General features: G+C 47.8%; 1 protein-coding gene across 2 annotated transcripts in view; it reads left to right on the top strand.

The window, feature by feature from the left end:
• Nucleotides 1-17,592, top strand: part of TSEN15 (tRNA splicing endonuclease subunit 15) — a 390,381-nt gene that overhangs the window by 28,180 nt on the left and 344,609 nt on the right. For both annotated transcript variants that reach the window (XM_063940209.1, XM_063940208.1), the window contains exon 2: nucleotides 12,793-12,874. In XM_063940209.1, coding sequence (XP_063796279.1) covers nucleotides 12,793-12,874 — 82 coding nt within the window. The remainder of the gene's footprint in view (nucleotides 1-12,792; nucleotides 12,875-17,592) is intronic.

Here is a 17,592-nt window from a genome sequence, read left to right as displayed (position 1 = left end):
GATTTATGTTCCTACCTACGTCTTTAAGACCCTACAACGCCAATCCTCCCTTTTTATCTGGAATCATAAACGTCCCCGCGTTAGACTTAAATTGCTTCAGCACCCCAGAGGGGGGGGGGGGCCTGGGTATTCCGGACTTTAAGAAATATTTATATGCTGCGCAACTCTCTCAATGTGCACAATGGTGCAACGAGGGCGGGATGCGGAAGGTTTGGGTGGGGATTGAGGCAGAGGAGACGGGACTAGCTACACTATCCTCCCTATTATGGCTCCACCGGAACCAACGCCCCCGTACAGCCCTCTCACACCCTGTAGTAAGTCGCTCACTAGCGACATGGGACCTGACAAACAGACGGTTCAGTTTGGCCCCATACCCGTCCCTGCTAATTCCGTTATTTCATAATCCAGCCTTCCCCCCAGGTATGTGTAGAGCCTCGCATACATACTGGCGCTCGAGCGGTATGCTATATGTTAACGACATCACCTCCAACGCTACCTTCCCACAATTCGCAGATATCCGAGAAGGAACGGTAATCCCTCCTTCGGACTTCTTTCGTTATCTGCAAATTAGACATTTCCACTCCACCGCTACCACTACCCTTCTCCACAGACAATTATCCCCCTTCGAATACATTAGCTGGAAACGCACCAACACTAAGGGCCTCATTTCAGATATTTATACTTTACTTAGCGATCACCCCACTTCATCCCGGGCCCCCCACGAGTTAGCATGGGAAAAAGAGCTGGGATTTACTATAGACAATGAAGATTGGGTTGATATCTGGGATAATGCGGCCTCCAGCTCCATATGTGTGAGAATTAAAGAAAATATCTACAAATTACTATACCGCTGGTATTATGTCCCTTCCCGTCTACATACTATGTTCCCCGACACTCCAGATAGATGCTGGAGGGGTTGTGCGGATGTTGGTTCGTTCTTACACATGTGGTGGACCTGCCCAAAAATCTTTAAAATTTGGGGTGAACTTATTACCTTGCTCTCGTGCTTATTTGACACCTCCATCCCTCCTGACCCCCAATACTTTTTGCTCCCCATGACCCTCCCTACTCTTAATAGACACCAAAACAAGCTAATTCGACATGTAGTTTCGGCAATGACATGCCAAATAGCCACGGACTGGAAGAGCCCGACCCCCTCCCCAACGCCGGTGATAATCTCCCGAATTTGGTATGTCCACAAAATGGAATATATGACCGCTGTCATACGTAACACCTCGAAACAATTTGATAAAGTATGGTCCCCGTGGCTAATCCTACAACAGGCTCCCTCCCCATTTGCAACATGACATGGTACACCACAGCTCTACCCACCTCTTGTCTCTGAAGGCCACCCCTCCACCCCCTTCTACCCCCCTTCCTTCTTTTCTGATTGGATGTGCTCTGTCCCCTCTACCTTTCCGACCCCTTCTATTCTCTCTCTGAGTATTCTTTTCTTCTTATTTCCTCCGCTGACTCTCTTTGACGGACGGCCACTCCGTTGCCGAGAGTTACCCACTTCAAATGCCTTAACTTTAATCTTTAAAAAAAAAAGAAAAAAAAAAGGATCCACTCAGTTGATGTAACAATTTATTGTAGCTACATTTGTTCTTTAAATGCCCATTTTGTCTGGGTGTTCTGTTATTAATGTGACCAATTTGTGATCCATCTAATAAAATGTGTTAAAAAAAAAAAAGAAAGAAACTTCAGAGATATTGTTCCAGGTCGAGAGACCCTCAAGCAATAGCAGTGGACGCCCTAGTGACACCGTGGGTGTTTCAGTCGGTGTACGTGTTCCCTCCGCTTCCGCTCATTCCAAAGGTACTGAAGATCATAAGCAGGACAAATGTTCAGGCGATCCTCATTGTTCCGGACTGGCCAAGAAGGGCGTGGTACCCAGATCTTCAGGAATTAATCGTAGGAAATCCTTGGCCTCTTCCTCTATGAGAGGATCTGTTACGTTTGACGGCTTGGCGGTTGAACGCTGGATCCTAGCCCGAAAGGGTATTCCTAGTGAAGTCATTCCCACATTTCTTCGGGCTAGAAAAAAAGTAACGGCGAAACATTATCACCGTATTTAGAGAAAATATGTGTCTTGGTGTGAGTCTAAGAGGGTTCCTACGGAAGAATTTCAGCTAGGCCGGTTTCTCCATTTTCTGCAAGCAGGTGTGGATGCGGGCCTGAAGTTGAGCTCAATTAAAGTACAAATTTCGGCCTTATCAATTTTCTTTCAAAAAGAATTGGCTTCCCTTCTGGAAGTTCAGACTTTCGTGAAAGGCGTGCTGCACATCCAACCTCCATTTGTGCCCCCGGTGGCACCGTGGGATCTTAACGTGGTGTTGCAGTTCCTTCAATCACATTGGTTTGAACCTTTACAAAAGATAAAGTTAAAATTGGAAAGTGGTCATGCTGTTGGCCTTGGCATCCGCAAGGCGGGTGTCTGAGTTAGCGGCCTTGTCTCGCAAAAGCCCATACTTAATCTTCCATGAAGATAGAGCAGAGTTGAGGACTCGTCAACAGTTTCTTCCAAAGGTGGTTTCATCGTTGCACATGAACCAACCTATTGTGGTGCCTGTGGCTACTGCCGCTTTCGCTGAGTCAAAATCCCTCGATTGGTTAGGGCTTTGAAGATTTATGTCGCAAGGACGGCTCAACTTAGGAAAACAGACGCTTTGTTTGTCCTGTATGCTCCCAACAAGATTGGGAATCCTGCTTCTAAGCAGACTATTGCGCGTTGGATCTGTACTACAATACAGAATGCTCATTCTACGGTTGGTTTGCCGTTGCCAAAATCAGTGAAGGCTCACTCTACCAGAAAGGTGGGCTCATCCTGGGCCGCTGCCAGGGGGGTATCGGCGTTACAAATTTGCCGAGCAGCTACTTGGTCTGGTGCAAACACGTTTGCGAAATTTTACAAATTTGAGACCCTGGCTGAGGAGGACCTCAGGTTTGGTCAATCGGTGCTGCAGAGTGATCCGCACTCTCCCGCCCGTTCTGGAGCTTTGGTATAACCCCATGGTTCTTGAAGTGTCCCCAGCATCCTCTAGGACGTATGAGAAAATAGGATTTTAATACCTACCGGTAAATCCTTTTCTCCTAGTCCGTAGAGGATGCTGGGCGCCCGTCCCAGTGCGGACTCTTTCTGCAGTAATTACTTATTAGTTATTGGTTATGTTACACATGAGTTGTGTTTCTGTTATGGTCAGCCTGTTGCTGACATTGTTCATGCCGTTGACTGGATTTCTGTTGAATGCCATGTTATACGGTGTGTTTGTGGTGTGAGCTGGTATGTATCTCACAGTTAGTTTAACAATAAATCCTTTTCCTCTAAATTTCCGTCTCCCTGGGCACAGTTTCTATAACTGGAGTCTGGAGGAGGGGCATAGAGGGAGGAGCCAGTTCACACCCATTCAAAGTCTTAAAGTGCCCATGTCTCCTGCGGATCCTGTCTATACCCCATGGTTCTTGAAGTGTCCCCAGCATCCTCTACGGACTAGGAGAAAAGGATTTACCGGTAGGTATTAAAATCCTATTATTCTTCTTGTGATGGTGCGTCTTGAGGGAGGCTCGTACGTGCCGTCATTCGTTGCGATCCTAAGAACGTTCCTCAGGCCGACATCTTCCACAATACTAATCGGCCTGCAGTTTGTAGCTATCCACTTAACTATGTTATTTGTTAGCTTTTCTTGCTTTTGTTTATCTGTACTTCTCCCATACATAGTTTATGTAGAAGGCCCAAAGCTTTCAATCCCATCCACTTCCTCTCCTGTTAATATAAGCAATGTCAGCCCCAATGTATACAGGTCTAGCACTGTATTATATTTCCTTTCCTGCTAGAACCCCAAGTGCATGTACCCAGCTGTGTGGGAGATCTGGTGTCTCCAGGACGAGTGTCCGAGAGGAAGTCTGCCCAGTCCCCATGAATCACAACGCAGCAAGCGGGCCTGGCGGCTTGCGGATCCAGCGGCTTCCACGTCTGCATCAAGGGGGTCTGGTCTGGCTCTGCAGCACACATGTAGCCCACCAGTAGTGTTAGCACAAGAAAAATATCGCCGTCATTAAGTTACGGCGTTAACGTGATAATATCTCGTTAACTTGACCATCAGTAATATATATATATATGTGGCAAATACCACTGACTCATCACAAAATCTCCTGTGCAATACTGTAAGGACTAGGAACTTAACATTTGGACAGTAGCTTGCTTTTGTGATGTAGGCGCCACAAATGGGTTAAAAGGGGTGAGATGATTATTGGAAATTCCCCCCTCACAGAGGATAGTTAAGACAGCCCGCCCAGCCAGGGCTATAAAGAATGCATGGTGCTGGCGATACGAAGTCATGGAGGGGGAAGGACACAATGCTCTGTTCCTGGTCTTCCTTGCCACTGGCAGTTGCACAGCAGTCCTTTATTCAAATAGGGGTACCACATCAACTGCCACCCTAAACACTGTCAAACACTGTCCCCTGTTTCAATAATGGCTTGCTCTGCAACTGCCACTGGCAATGAAGTTCAGCCTTATGGTTTAGGAGATTTTGTGATGAGTCAGTGGTATTTGCCTTTTAAGTACTTAACCTATTTCCAGTCAGGAGAGGATAGTGTCTCAGTTATCAGATGTTAACCTGTCACTTGAACTAAACATTGCAAACCTCTCAGAGAGCAATAGGAGGAAAAGAAAGAGATATTTTTACTCCTAAATGCATTAAAGGAGAGCTTGATAGTCAGCAACTGCTTATCTGCTGTGTAAAGGGTACTGACAACTCCCCCAGTGACCTTAAGTGTTGTGTGAAAATCTTTACCTTTTGACCTCAAAGGAGGAACCCTAAGGAGAGCCAGAAGCTAAACAAGGAGACCTAGGGCCCTTTGAAATAGTCAGCCTATCCCTGCAAACCTGACATATTTAACATACAGCGGGCGGAGCTTGGCTTGCTGTCTTCCCATCATTTACAGCATTGAGCAGGGTAGCAACAGAGGTGGGACGTGGCAGAGAAGAATGCGGATTATTCTTCTCATCGCCAGCCTTTTGACAGCATCAATCCGGGGAAGGCCTGCTCGGAGGTGATGTCTGACAAAGATTGGCATTATACTTCAAAATTCCAGAGTGAAGCACGGGTATTCAGCTGGTATATACTGTATATAAAGGTGTGTTTAATGGTAAAAATCCCACCAACATTATTGGACACACCAGATCACATGACCGTCCACTTTTTCCAACGATCGCACAACTGTTACAAAACCACATCACAGAGCCACAGCTGAATCACTCCACAACTGTAAACACTAGCATCATTCACAAAGACACTACTTACAGAAAAGAAGCACATCACTGCCTCTCTGACAGACATACACATTTTTGACAGAAAAATTTCAAAACCTGTCAAAATTACTACATAACTCACAGGACCTGACATCATTCCTCAGCAAAGATGACTGGTGCAATGATGATCTTTTCAAAGAACATGAACAGGACTATTTTCCCTCCTATTCATTATATATTTCATCTTACATAATCTGACATAGAGCTATTTCATAACAACAGGGACAATTTTATAAGCTAGATATACCACTCTTAGGTGTGCAAGCCTTAGGTGGTTGAACACACTCTGCCTTCGACATCATATATGGTTGAACTTAAATAAGAATCACACTGATTTAATAAATTGCTGTTTGCACAAAAAACACATTGGTTTATTTAATATAATCTTGACTAATAATCCTTATTAAGAATAATGGACTCCAGGTACAGCAGCTAGTAAACATATAGACAAATTAAAATGTCGACATGGACAAAACGATAATAGAGTCAAAATGTCGACACACAAAATATAGACATGGTCATTATATGGTCATAAAATATAGACATGCCTGTGCTGTGACGGTAGGTCAGACTACTGAATGTGCGGTTTCCTATATTCTGAATGGCGACAATTTGACATGGTCAAAATGTTGACATATGGAATATATATATTTCTGCTGCGGGGTACACTGGGCTCCACAGGGAATGACATTGGGGTGTAGAGTAGGATCTTGATCCGAGGCACCAAAAGGCTAAAAGCATTGACTGTTCCCAGAATGCATAGCGCCGCTTCCTCTATAACCCCGCCTCCGTGCACAGGAGCTCAGTTTTGTAGTTGGTGCCATGCAGTGCAGGCATACAACAGGGGGGCTGCTCCAGCAGCCCTGAGAAGAGCTTTTCAAATGAAAAATGAAGACTTCAAGGGCTGCAGCAGAGGCACTGTGTTAGATGTCAGTCAGACATCTCCTGCTGCAGCTCCATCACCTCCCCCAACGGCGCTGTACACTCCCGCGCCCTGGTTGCCGGGTACCTACAGCGGAGGCTCCGGTTCTTCTTTGTCAGTCATACACACCACCGCTGCCCTCCTGGATTGCGTGGCCGCACACAGGGAGGAGGTAAGAGGGTCCCCCAGGCGGGACCTGCGGAAAAATAGCTATCCGGCGCGGCCGGTGTGGACACTGTGGCAGTACAGGGACCCCACTGGACCACCAGGGCAAGGGCACAGGTTGGTTTTATTAAAAATCGTTTATTGTACAGCCCACAGTACCCGGTGGTGAAGTCCAGCAGGGGGATGAGGCTTTGACCTGTAGCCCCTCCCCCAGCCCCAGGGTGCCATTTAGAGTAAATGTTCCCGCCCTGGAGCTGCATATCTCTCCCTCACTCCCTGTCAGCGTTTGGGCACCATTAGGACAAGCTGAGCTGATCCTGGGACTGTTTGGGCAAATCCTCCTCGGTAAAGCCGCCAGCATGTCAGCGCTGTGCATTTTACAGGACACTTAAGTATTCTACATGTCTGCTGACAGTGTTAGTTAAGAAAGAGTGCATTTAGACAGGGTTATATAGTACAAGTACCCTGTAATATACATCCAGTATTTACTGTGCATTGTTATATCTATTGTCTGTATAGCCATACTTAGTATTACACTGTATTGCTAGTCCAGTGCAGTTTTATTGCATGTCATAATTTCTGCATTGTTCAATGTGACTCTATGTGTGTGCATATAGCTGCTTTGTGACCTCCATGTCGTGTATCTTACTCAGATTGCTATCCCTATATTCTATAACCTGAGGGGAATACGTGCGTCAGGGTTATTATCTAATATAGGTGTTTCACAAGATATACTTATTGTGTATTTTTCTCTGTGAATTTTAGTCACCATGTACCTCTGGAATTCCCTGTTTGTGCACATACACTACACAGGGGGTTCTTGCCAGGTATTGTGCTGCTGTTACTGTACTGGGTTGCCTCGCATTGAGCTTTCAGATATGTCAGCTACAAGGGGCGACGGAGCTGGGGCTGATCCCACATTGCGTGATGGTGACGCTGCAGACACGTTTGAGGAGAATATAGCAGCTGAGGGTTCTGGTTCCGGGGGGTTCCTTGCCCCCCAGTGGGACCGTAGCAACGGGGGTTCAAAATGACCCGCCTTGGGCTACTTTTTCCACGCTATTAAGTACGCTAGTAACTAGACTTGCGCCCCCTATGGGACCTCCTGTGCCGGTACAACCGCTTATGGTCCTTGCGGTTAATCCGCCATGGGCAGATCAATTGTCCTCTCAGTTACAGCAATTGAACCAATCACTGACTAAATAGAAATCTAACCCTCGCCCGCCCAAGACCACGGGGTCCTCTAAGCAGGCTATTACTTCCTCACAATCCACCAACGTCCCGGACACATCGTTTGATGAGGATGGCGTATATACTGACCCCACAGATTCTGATCCTGATGCTTCTGATGGGGAATCTGTTTCACAGGTGGATGTTCCTGACTTGTTGGGGGCTATCAGGCTAATTCTTCATATTACTGATGACCCAGAGCCGGATGCTGCCCCTAAGAAACCGGACAGGTTTAAACGTCAGAAAGTGGTTAAACAAGTTTTACCTCATTCTGACCATTTAGTTGACATACGTCAGGAATCCTGGGAAAATCCAGGAAAGAAATTCACGCCTCACAGGAAGATGCTGGCTCGCTATTCCCTTGCGGCGGAGCTAATTAAAAATTGGGAGACACCCCCGCCAGTGGGATTTGCAGGTGGCGCGGCTGGTGGTATCCTCTGCTCTGCCTGTAACTACTGTCACGTCTCTGAAAGAACCGACGGATAAGCGTGTGGAGGGTTGTTTAAAGGCGATTTACACTCTAACGGGTGCTGTGCATCAGCCCACTATTGCAGCGACTTGGGCTGCAGAGGCTATTGAAGCGTGGGCTCAGGAGTTGGAAGCTGAGATGTCTTCCAACGCATCTGATCATGCTAGACAATGTCTATCGTATATTGTCACAGCTTCTCACTACGTTAAGGAGGTGGCTTCTGATGCTGGTATTCTGGCGGCCAAGGCTTCTACTACGTCCATACTGGCTCGCCGGATTCTCTGGCTGCTGTCCTGGTCCGTGGATCTGGACTCTAAGAAAACCCTGGAGGTGCTCCCTTTAAAGGGAGATATTCTTTTTGGAGAAGACCTCAGCAAGATAGTGGCTGACTTAGCGTCTGCTAAAACAGCATGTCTACCTAGTACTGCTCCTTCGGTACTGAAGGCTAAGAGTACTTCCTTTCGCTCCTTTCGTCCTTCAGGGAAGGCAAAGGATCAGGCGTACCCGAAACAGGCTCGCACTTCCAAACCTACTAAGCCCAAACCCAGACAGGCCTGGGCTGCCCGCCAGCCTGATTCCAAGACTGACAAGCCTGCCGCATGACGGGGCAGGCCTCCCTCTGGGGGATCCCAGGGTGGGGAGCCATCTTCTAGGGTATACCCGGGAATAGTTGAAGACCACTTCTGATGCCTGGGTACGGGAAGTCGTCACTCGAGGTTACGCCAAATCCTTCAGAAATCGTCCCCCTCATCGATTTTGCCTGACAGACATCCCTTCAGATCAGGTGAAGGCAAAAACTCTTCATTCGGTGGTACAGTCCCTCCTGGACACAGGAGTGGTAGTACAGGTGCCTCTGGCTCAAAGAGGCAAGGGGTACTATTCACTGCTGTTCCTAGTCCCGAACCTGAATGGGTCCTCCCGGCTCATTCTCAACCTCAAGTCCTTGAACAAATTTGTGAGGGTCTCCAAGTTTCGTATGGAAACTCTTCGCTCTGTTGTTCTGGCCTTGGAACCTGGGGATTATATGGTCTCCCTGGACATACAGGATTCTTACCTGCATATTCCTATTGCAATGTCACATCAGCAATACCTGAGGTTTGCGGCTGGCAACCTCCATTACCAGTTTCGGGCATTACCTTTTGGTTTGACCACGGCTGCGCGAGTCTTCACCAAGGTCATGGCGGTAATGACGGCTGTACTCCGCCGTCAAGGGGTCAGGATCCTACCGTACCTGGACGACTTGTTGATCCTGGCAAATTTCCCAGAAATTTTCCTACGCCTTCTGGATCTGACTATCCAGTTTCTGCAAGCCCACAGGTGGCTCATCAACTGGAAGAAATTTTCCCTGGTCCCTGCTCAGAGCATGGTGCACCTGGGGGCGTTATTGGACACTCACAACCAGCGGATGTTCTTGTCTCAGGAGAAAGTCCTGAAGCTTCAGGACAGGATTCGATGCTTCCTATCTCGTCCGCAAGGGTCGATACATTCGGCGATGCAAGTGCTAGGTCTCATGGTGTCAGCTTTTGACATGGTGGAGTACGCTCAATTCCATTCCCACCCTCTGCAGAAGCTGATTCTTGCCAAGTGGGACGACCTGCCTCACCGGATCAGGTCTCAAATGTCTCCTTGTCTCCGGAGGTCCGTCTTGTCACTGAGCTGGTGGCTTCAGGACCACCGATTGAGCAGGGGTCGTCCCTTCTGGATATCCAACTGGGTCCTTCTGACGACGGATGCCAGTCTGAGAGGTTGGGGCGCGGTGTTGGAGCAACACTCCCTTCAGGGTCGGTGGACCAAGGAGGAGTCTCTCTTCCCTATAAACATTCTGGAGTTGCGGGCAGTGTTCAACTCATTGAACTTGGACCAGCATTTAATACAGCACAGACCTGTTCAAGTACAGTCGGACAACGCCACCAAGGTGGCATACATCAATCATCAAGGCACTTGAAGCCGCATGGCAATGAGGGAAGTTTCACGGATCCTTCAGTGGGTGGAACGCCATCTGCCAGCCATATCGGCAGTATTCATTCCGGGGGCCCTAAACCGGGAAGCTGGCTTTCTCACTTGTCAGGACGTACATGCCGGAGAGTGGAGCCTCCATCCAGAAGTGTTTCAACTTCTCATGGACAGGTGGGGCCTTCCAGATGTGGACCTGATGGCGTCTTGACACAATCACAAGGTTCCGGTCTTCAGAGCAAGGACAAGGGATCCTCAAGCAGCATTCGTGGACGCACTGGCAATTCCATGGAACTTTCAGCTGCCATACGTGTTCCCTCCGGTGTCACTCCTGCCCAGAGTAATAAGGAAATTCAAACAAGAAGTAGGAATCCTACTTCTGGTTGCTCCCGCGTGGCTCAGACGGAATTGGTTCTCAGACCTTCAGGGTCTCTCGATGGAACGTCCCCTTCTACTTCCACAGCGCCCAGATCTCCTCGTTCAGGGCCCTTGTGTATATCAGGATTTAGCCCGGCTGGCTTTGACGGCGTGGCTCTTGAAGCTTCCACCTTGAGGGCCAAAGGATTTTCTGAGGCGGTCATTCAAACTATGTTGAAGGCCCGGACACCGGCTTCTGCTCGGATTTACCATAGGGTCTGTAATTCTTACTTTGCTTGGTGCGCATCTAACAATTATGACGCTTACAAGTTTAGTACGGCCAAACTTTTGGCCTTTCTACAACAGGGCCTGGACTTGGGCCTTCGTCTGGCCTCCATCAAGGTTCATATTTCTGACTTGTCGGTTTGGTTCCAGAGAAAAATTGCGACCTTACCTGATGTACATACGTTCACTCAGGGTGTGTTGCGGATTCAACCTCCTTATGTTCCGCCTGTGGCTCCTTTGTACTTGTCGGTGGTTCTGGAGGCGTTGCAAGGGTCTCCGTTTAAGCCTCTTGAATCTGCGGACCTTAAGTGGCTTTCTTTTAAGGTTGTGTTTCTGCTTGCTATTGCCTCTGCTAGACGGGTGTCGGATTTGTGTGCCTTGTCTTGTAGGTCACCATAACTGATTTTTCACTGTGATTGGGCGGTTCTTAGAACACGTCCCGGGTATTTACCCAAGGTGGTGTCTTCTTTCCACCTTTATCAGGAGATTGTGGTTCCGGCCTTTGCCTCTCCTGAATTGTCTTCCAAAGAGCGGTCTTTGGATGTGGTACGGGCTCTCCTTATCTATGTGAAGATAACTGCTTCCCTTCGGAAGTCTGATTCTCTCTTTGTACTGTTTGGTTTTCACAAACGTGGCTGGCCTGCTCACAAGCAGACCCTGGCCAGATGGATTAGAATGGTGATTGCACATGCTTATGTACAGGCTGGCCTTCCAGCTCCTGCTACCATTAAGGCCCATTCTACTAGGTCTGTTGGACCTTCTTGGGCGGCCCGCCGTGGTGCGACCCTTGAACAATTGTGCAAGGCAGCTACGTGGTCCTCAGTGAACACGTTCATAAGGTTCTATGCCTTCGATACTTCCGCCTCCCAGGATGCCGGGTTCTTGTGCCCGCTACAGTGCGTCCCCTCCCATAAGGAACTGCTTTAGGACAGCCCCAATGTATTTCCCTGTGGAGCCCAGTGTACCCCGCAGCAGAAAACGAGATTTATGTTAAGACCTTACCGTTGTTAAATCTCTTTCTGCGAGGTACACTGGGCTCCACAGGGCGCCCACCCTGACGCTCCTGTCGTGAGAATGTGGTGTATGTGGCTACTAACGGTTGTCGTCTCTTTTGCCTGCTACTGCATTGGACTGGTTAACAAAAATTGAGCTCTATGGAGGCGGAGCTATGCATTCTGGGAACAGTCAAAGCTTTTACCCTGTTGGTGCCTCGGATCAAGATCCTACTCTACACCCCAATGTCATTTCCTGTGGAGCCCAGTGTACCTCGCAGAAAGAGATTTAACAAAGGTAAGTTCTTACCATAAATCTCGTTAAATATATATATATATATATATCTCAAGATATCAGCCCATGTGACTGACATGATAGGATCACTGTTTGCATACAGATGTGTCCTCTTACATCCTTGCTGTAGTCACGCTAAACAGCCCTTGAAGTCAAGCCATGCCATGGTAGGACTCTGTAGCGCTGAGCATCTTTTTTCGTGTTTTATTTCGCAAAAATGCGTCTTAGACACAAAGTAATGTAATGGGACGCACAAGCAGCTTCTGCTGATTAAAATTACATACAGCATGCCATATTCTGTGTCTAATTGTGTCTCTATCTGCATCCGAAATGCCACGTTAGTGTTTTCCATTAAAACACTGTAGCATAGCATTTTGTATGCAAATACAGCCACAATCACACACAGAATATATGCATGCTGCATATAATTTTAATCAGCAGACGCTGCTTGTACGTCCTATTGCATTAATTTGCATCTAAGACACATTTTCACGTAAAAAATACAAAAAAAAAGACACCCGGCGCTACCGAGTCACACAGCACTCACGTGTAGCGCTCGTGAACAAAGATGTAAGAGGACACTTCTGTATGCACAGTGCTTTACCCTCGGTGGCACAGCTGCAATGTGCCCATGTCTGCCTAAGTAAGGGACAGATTTATCAAAGCTTGTAGAGAGATAAAGTAGAGTGGGATAAAGTACATAAAGATCACCAACATTACATGGTTGGTGTGTGCTGAAAATAAGTAACCTGTACCATATTGAGAAAATTACAAAAAGTGATGATTTGTTTATTGAATTTTATTTTACAGTTTAAGGAGATGATGACATTGGATGTAGCAGAAAGTGCCCAAGTTTATGCAGCATTTTTAGTATACATGGATCTTTTAGAAGGTATGTTTACTTAAGATTATAACTGAAAGTTGTACTTTGCGCTGAAATGTTATATTTTCTCTGACGTCCTAAGTGGATGCTGGGGACTCCGTCAGGACCATGGGGATAGCGGCTCCGCAGGAGACGGGGCACAAAACTAAAGCTTTAGGATCAGGTGGTGTGTACTGGCTCCTCCCCCTATGACCCTCCTCCAAGCCTCAGTTAGGTTTTTGTGCCCGTCCGAGCAGGGTGCAATCTAGGTGGCTCTCTTAAGGAGCTGCTTAGAAAAAGTTTTTCTCTATCGTCCTAGTGGATGCTGGGGTTCCTGAAAGGACCATGGGGAATAGCGGCTCCGCAGGAGACAGGGCACAAAAAGTAAAGCTTTAGGATCAGGTGGTGTGCACTGGCTCCTCCCCCCATGACCCTCCTCCAAGCCAGTTAGATTTTTGTGCCCGGCCGAGAAGGGTGCAATCTAGGTGGCTCTCCTAAAGAGCTGCTTAGGAAAGTTTAGCTTAGGTTTTTTATTTTACAGTGAGTCCTGCTGGCAACAGGATCACTGCAACGAGGGACTTAGGGGAGAAGAAGTGAACTCACCTGCGTGCAGGATGGATTGGCTTCTTGGCTACTGGACATCAGCTCCAGAGGGACGATCACAGGTACAGCCTGGATGGTCACCGGAGCCTTGCCGCCGGCCCCCTTGCAGATGCTGAAGTAAGAAGAGGTCCAGAATCGGCGGCAGAAGACTCCTCAGTCTTCTAAAGGTAGCGCACAGCACTGCAGCTGTGCGCCATTTTCCTCTCAGCACACTTCACACGGCAGTCACTGAGGGTGCAGGGCGCTGGGAGGGGGGCGCCCTGGGAGGCAAATGAATACCTATTTTGGCTAAAAATACCTCACATATAGCCTCCGGAGGCTATATGGAGATATTTAACCCCTGCCAGAATCCGTTAAGAGCGGGAGACGAGGCCGCCGAAAAAGGGGCGGGGCCTATCTCCTCAGCACACAGCGCCATTTTCCCTCACAGAAAGGCTGGAGGGAAGGCTCCCAGGCTCTCCCCTGCACTGCACTACAGAAACAGGGTTAAAACAGAGAGGGGGGGCACTAATTTGGCGATATGCTTATATATATATTAAGATGCTATAAGGGAAAACACTTATATAAGGTTGTCCCTATATAATTATAGCGTTTTTGGTGTGTGCTGGCAAACTCTCCCTCTGTCTCTCCAAAGGGCTAGTGGGTCCTGTCCTCTATCAGAGCATTCCCTGTGTGTGTGCTGTGTGTCGGTACGTGTGTGTCGACAGGTAGGAGGACGATGTTGGTGAGGAGGCGGAGCAATTGCCTGTAATGGTGATGTCACTCTCTAGGGAGTCGACACCGGAATGGATGGCTTATTTAGGAAATTACGTGATAATGTCAACACGCTGCAAAGTCGGTTGACGACATGAGACGGCCGACAAACAATTAGTACGGTCCAGACGTCTCAAAAACACCGTCAAGGGTTTTAAAACGCCCGTTTACTTTAGTCGGTCGACACAGACACAGACAGGGACACTGAATCCAGTGTCGACGGTGAATAAACAAACGTATTCCTTATTAGGGCCACACGTTAAAGGCAATGAAGGAGGTGTTACGTATTTCTGATACTACAAGTACCACAAAAGAGGGTATTATGTGGGATGTGAAAAAACTACCATAGTTTTTCCTGAATCAGATAAATTAAATAAAGTGTGTGATGATGCGTGGGTTCCCCCCGATAGAAAATTATGGGCGGTATACCCTTTCCCGCCAGAAGTTAGGGCGCGTTGGGAAACACCCCTTAAGGTGGATAAGGCGCTCACACGCTTATCAAAACAAGTGGCGGTACCGTCTATAGATAGGGCCGTCCTCAAGGACCAGCTGACAAGGCTGGAAAATATAATAAAAAGTATATACACACATACTGGTGTTATACTGCGGCCAGCGATCGCCTCAGCCTGGATGTGCAGAGCTAGGGTGGCTTGGTCGGATTCCCTGACTAAAAATATTGATACCCTTGACAGGGACAGTATTTTATTGACTATAGAGCATTTCTATATATGCGAGATGCACAGAGGGATATTTGCACTCTGGCATCATGAATAAACGCGATGTCCATAACTGCCAGAAGATGTTATGGACACGACAGTGGTCAGGTGATGCAGATTCCAAACGGCACAGTATGGCCGTATAAAGGAAGAGGACTTGTTTGGGGTCGGTCCATCGGACCTGGTGGTCACGGCAACTGCTGGAAAATCCACCGTTTTTTACCCTAAGTCACATCTCTGCAGAAAAAGACACCGTCTTTTCAGCCTCAGTCCTCTCGTCCCTATAAGATCATATCTGCCCAGGGATAGAGGAAAGGGAAGAAGACTGCAGCAGGCAGCCCATTCCCAGGAACAGAAGCGTTCCACCGCGTCTGACAAGTTCTCAGCATGGCGCTGAGACCGTACAGGACCCCTGGATCCTACAAGTAGTATCCCGGGGGTACAGATGGGAATGTCGAGACGTTTCCCCTTCGCAGGCTCCTGAAGTCTGCTTTACCAAGTCTCCCTCCGACAAGGAGGTAGTATGGGAAAAAATTCACAAGCTGTATTCCCAGCAGGTGATAATTAAATTACCCCTCCTACTACAGAAAAGGGGTATTATTCCACACTATATTGTGGTACTGAAGCCAGATGACTAGGTGAGACTTATTCTAAAAAATTTTTTTTGAACACTTACAAAGGTTCAAATTAAGATGAAGTCACTCAGAGCAGTGATAACGAACCAGGAAGAAGGGGACTATATAGTGTCCCGGGACATCAGGGATGCTTACCTCTATGTCCCAAATTTGCCCTTCTCACTAAGGGTACCTCAGGTTCGTGGTGCAGAACTGTCACTATCAGTTTCAGACGCTGCCGTTTGGATTGTCCACGGCACCCCGGGGTCTTTACCAAGGTAATGGCCGAATTGATGATTCTTCTTCGAAGAAAAGGCGTCTTAATTATCCCTTACTTGGACGATCTCCTGATAGGGGCATAGTCCAGGGAACAGTTGGAGGTCGGAGTAGCACTATCTCGGATACTGCTACAATCAGCACGGGTGGATTCTAAATATTCCAAAATCGCAGCTGATCCCGACGACACGTCTGCTGTGCCTAGGGATGATTCTGGACACAGTCCAGAAAAAGGTGTTTCTCCCGGAAGAGAAAGCCAGGGAGTTATCCGAGCAAGTCAGGAACCTCCTAAAAACAGTGCATCATTGCACAAGGGTCATGGTAAAAATGGTGGCTTCCTACGAAGCAATTCCATTCGGCAGATTTCACGTAAGAACCTTTCAGTGGGATCTGCTGGACAAATGGTCCGGATCGCATCTTCAGATGCATCAGCGGATAACCCAATATCCAAGGACAAGGGTGTCTCTCCTGTGGTGGTTATAGAGTGCTCATCTTCTAGAGGGCCGCAGATTCGGCATTCAGGATTGGATGCTGGTAACCACGGAGCCCAGCCTGAGAGGCTGGGGAGCAGTCACACAAGGGAAAAATTTCCAGGGAGTGTGATCAAGTATGGAGACTTTTCTCCACATAAATATACTGGAGCTAAGGGTAAATTTATAATGCTCTAAGCTTAGCAAGACCTCTGCTTCAAGGTCAGCCGGTATTGATCCAGTGGGAAAAACATCACGGCAGTCGCCCACGTAAACAGACAGGGCGACACAAGAAGCAGGAGGGCAATGGCAGAAACTGCAAGGATTTTTCGCTGGGCGGAAAATCATGTGATAACACTGTCAGCAGTTTTTCATCCCGGGAATGGAAACTGGGAAGCAGACTTCCTCAGCACGACCTCCACCCGGGAGAGTGGAAACTTCATTGAGAAGTTTTTTCCACATGATTGTAAACCGTTGGGAAATACCAAAGGTGGACATGATGGCGTCCCGTCTGAACAAAAAACGGGACAGGTATTGCGCCAGGTCAAGAGACCCTCAGGCAATAGATGTGGACGTTCTGGTAACACCGTGGGTGTACCAGTCGGTGTATGTGTTCTCTCCTCTGCTTCTCATACCTAAGGTGCTGAGAATTATAAGACGTAGAGGAGTAAGAACTATACTCATGGCTCCGGATTGGCCAAGAAGGACTTGGTACCCGGAACTTCAAGAGATGCTTACAGAGGTCTTATGGCCTCTGCCGCTAAGAAGGGACTTGCTTCAGCAAGTACCATGTCTGTTCCAAGACTTACCGCAGCTGCGTTTGTCGGCATGGCGATGGAAAGCCGGATCCTAAGGGAAAAAAGGCATTCCGGAAGAGGTCATTCCTACCCTGGTCAAAGCCAGAAAGGAGGTGACCGCACAACATTATCACCACGTGTGGCGAAAATATGTTGCGTGGTGTGAGGCCAGGAAGGCCCCACAAAGAAATTTCAACTCGGTCGTTTCCTGCATTTCCTGCAAACAGGAGTGTCTATGGGCCTCAAATTGGGGTCCATTAAGGTTCAAATTCGGCCCTGTAAATTTTCTTCCAGAAAGAATTGGCTTCAGTTCCTGAAGTCCAGAAGTTTGTCAAGGGAGTATTGCATATACAAACCCCTTTTTTGTGCCTCCAGTGGCACTGTGGGATCTCAACGTAGTTCTGGGATTCCTCAAATCACATTGGTTTAAAACCAGTCAAATATGTGGATTTGAAGCATCTCACATAAAAAGTGACCATGCTCTTGGCCCTGGCCTGGACCAGGCGAGTGTCAAATTGG

The sequence above is a fragment of the Pseudophryne corroboree genome, chromosome 9, assembly GCF_028390025.1.
Source record: "Pseudophryne corroboree isolate aPseCor3 chromosome 9, aPseCor3.hap2, whole genome shotgun sequence".
NCBI classification, from domain to species: Eukaryota; Metazoa; Chordata; class Amphibia; order Anura; family Myobatrachidae; genus Pseudophryne; species Pseudophryne corroboree.
The sequence above is the reverse complement of the archived record's forward strand: the minus strand, read 5'-3'. Positions and strand labels throughout refer to the sequence as shown.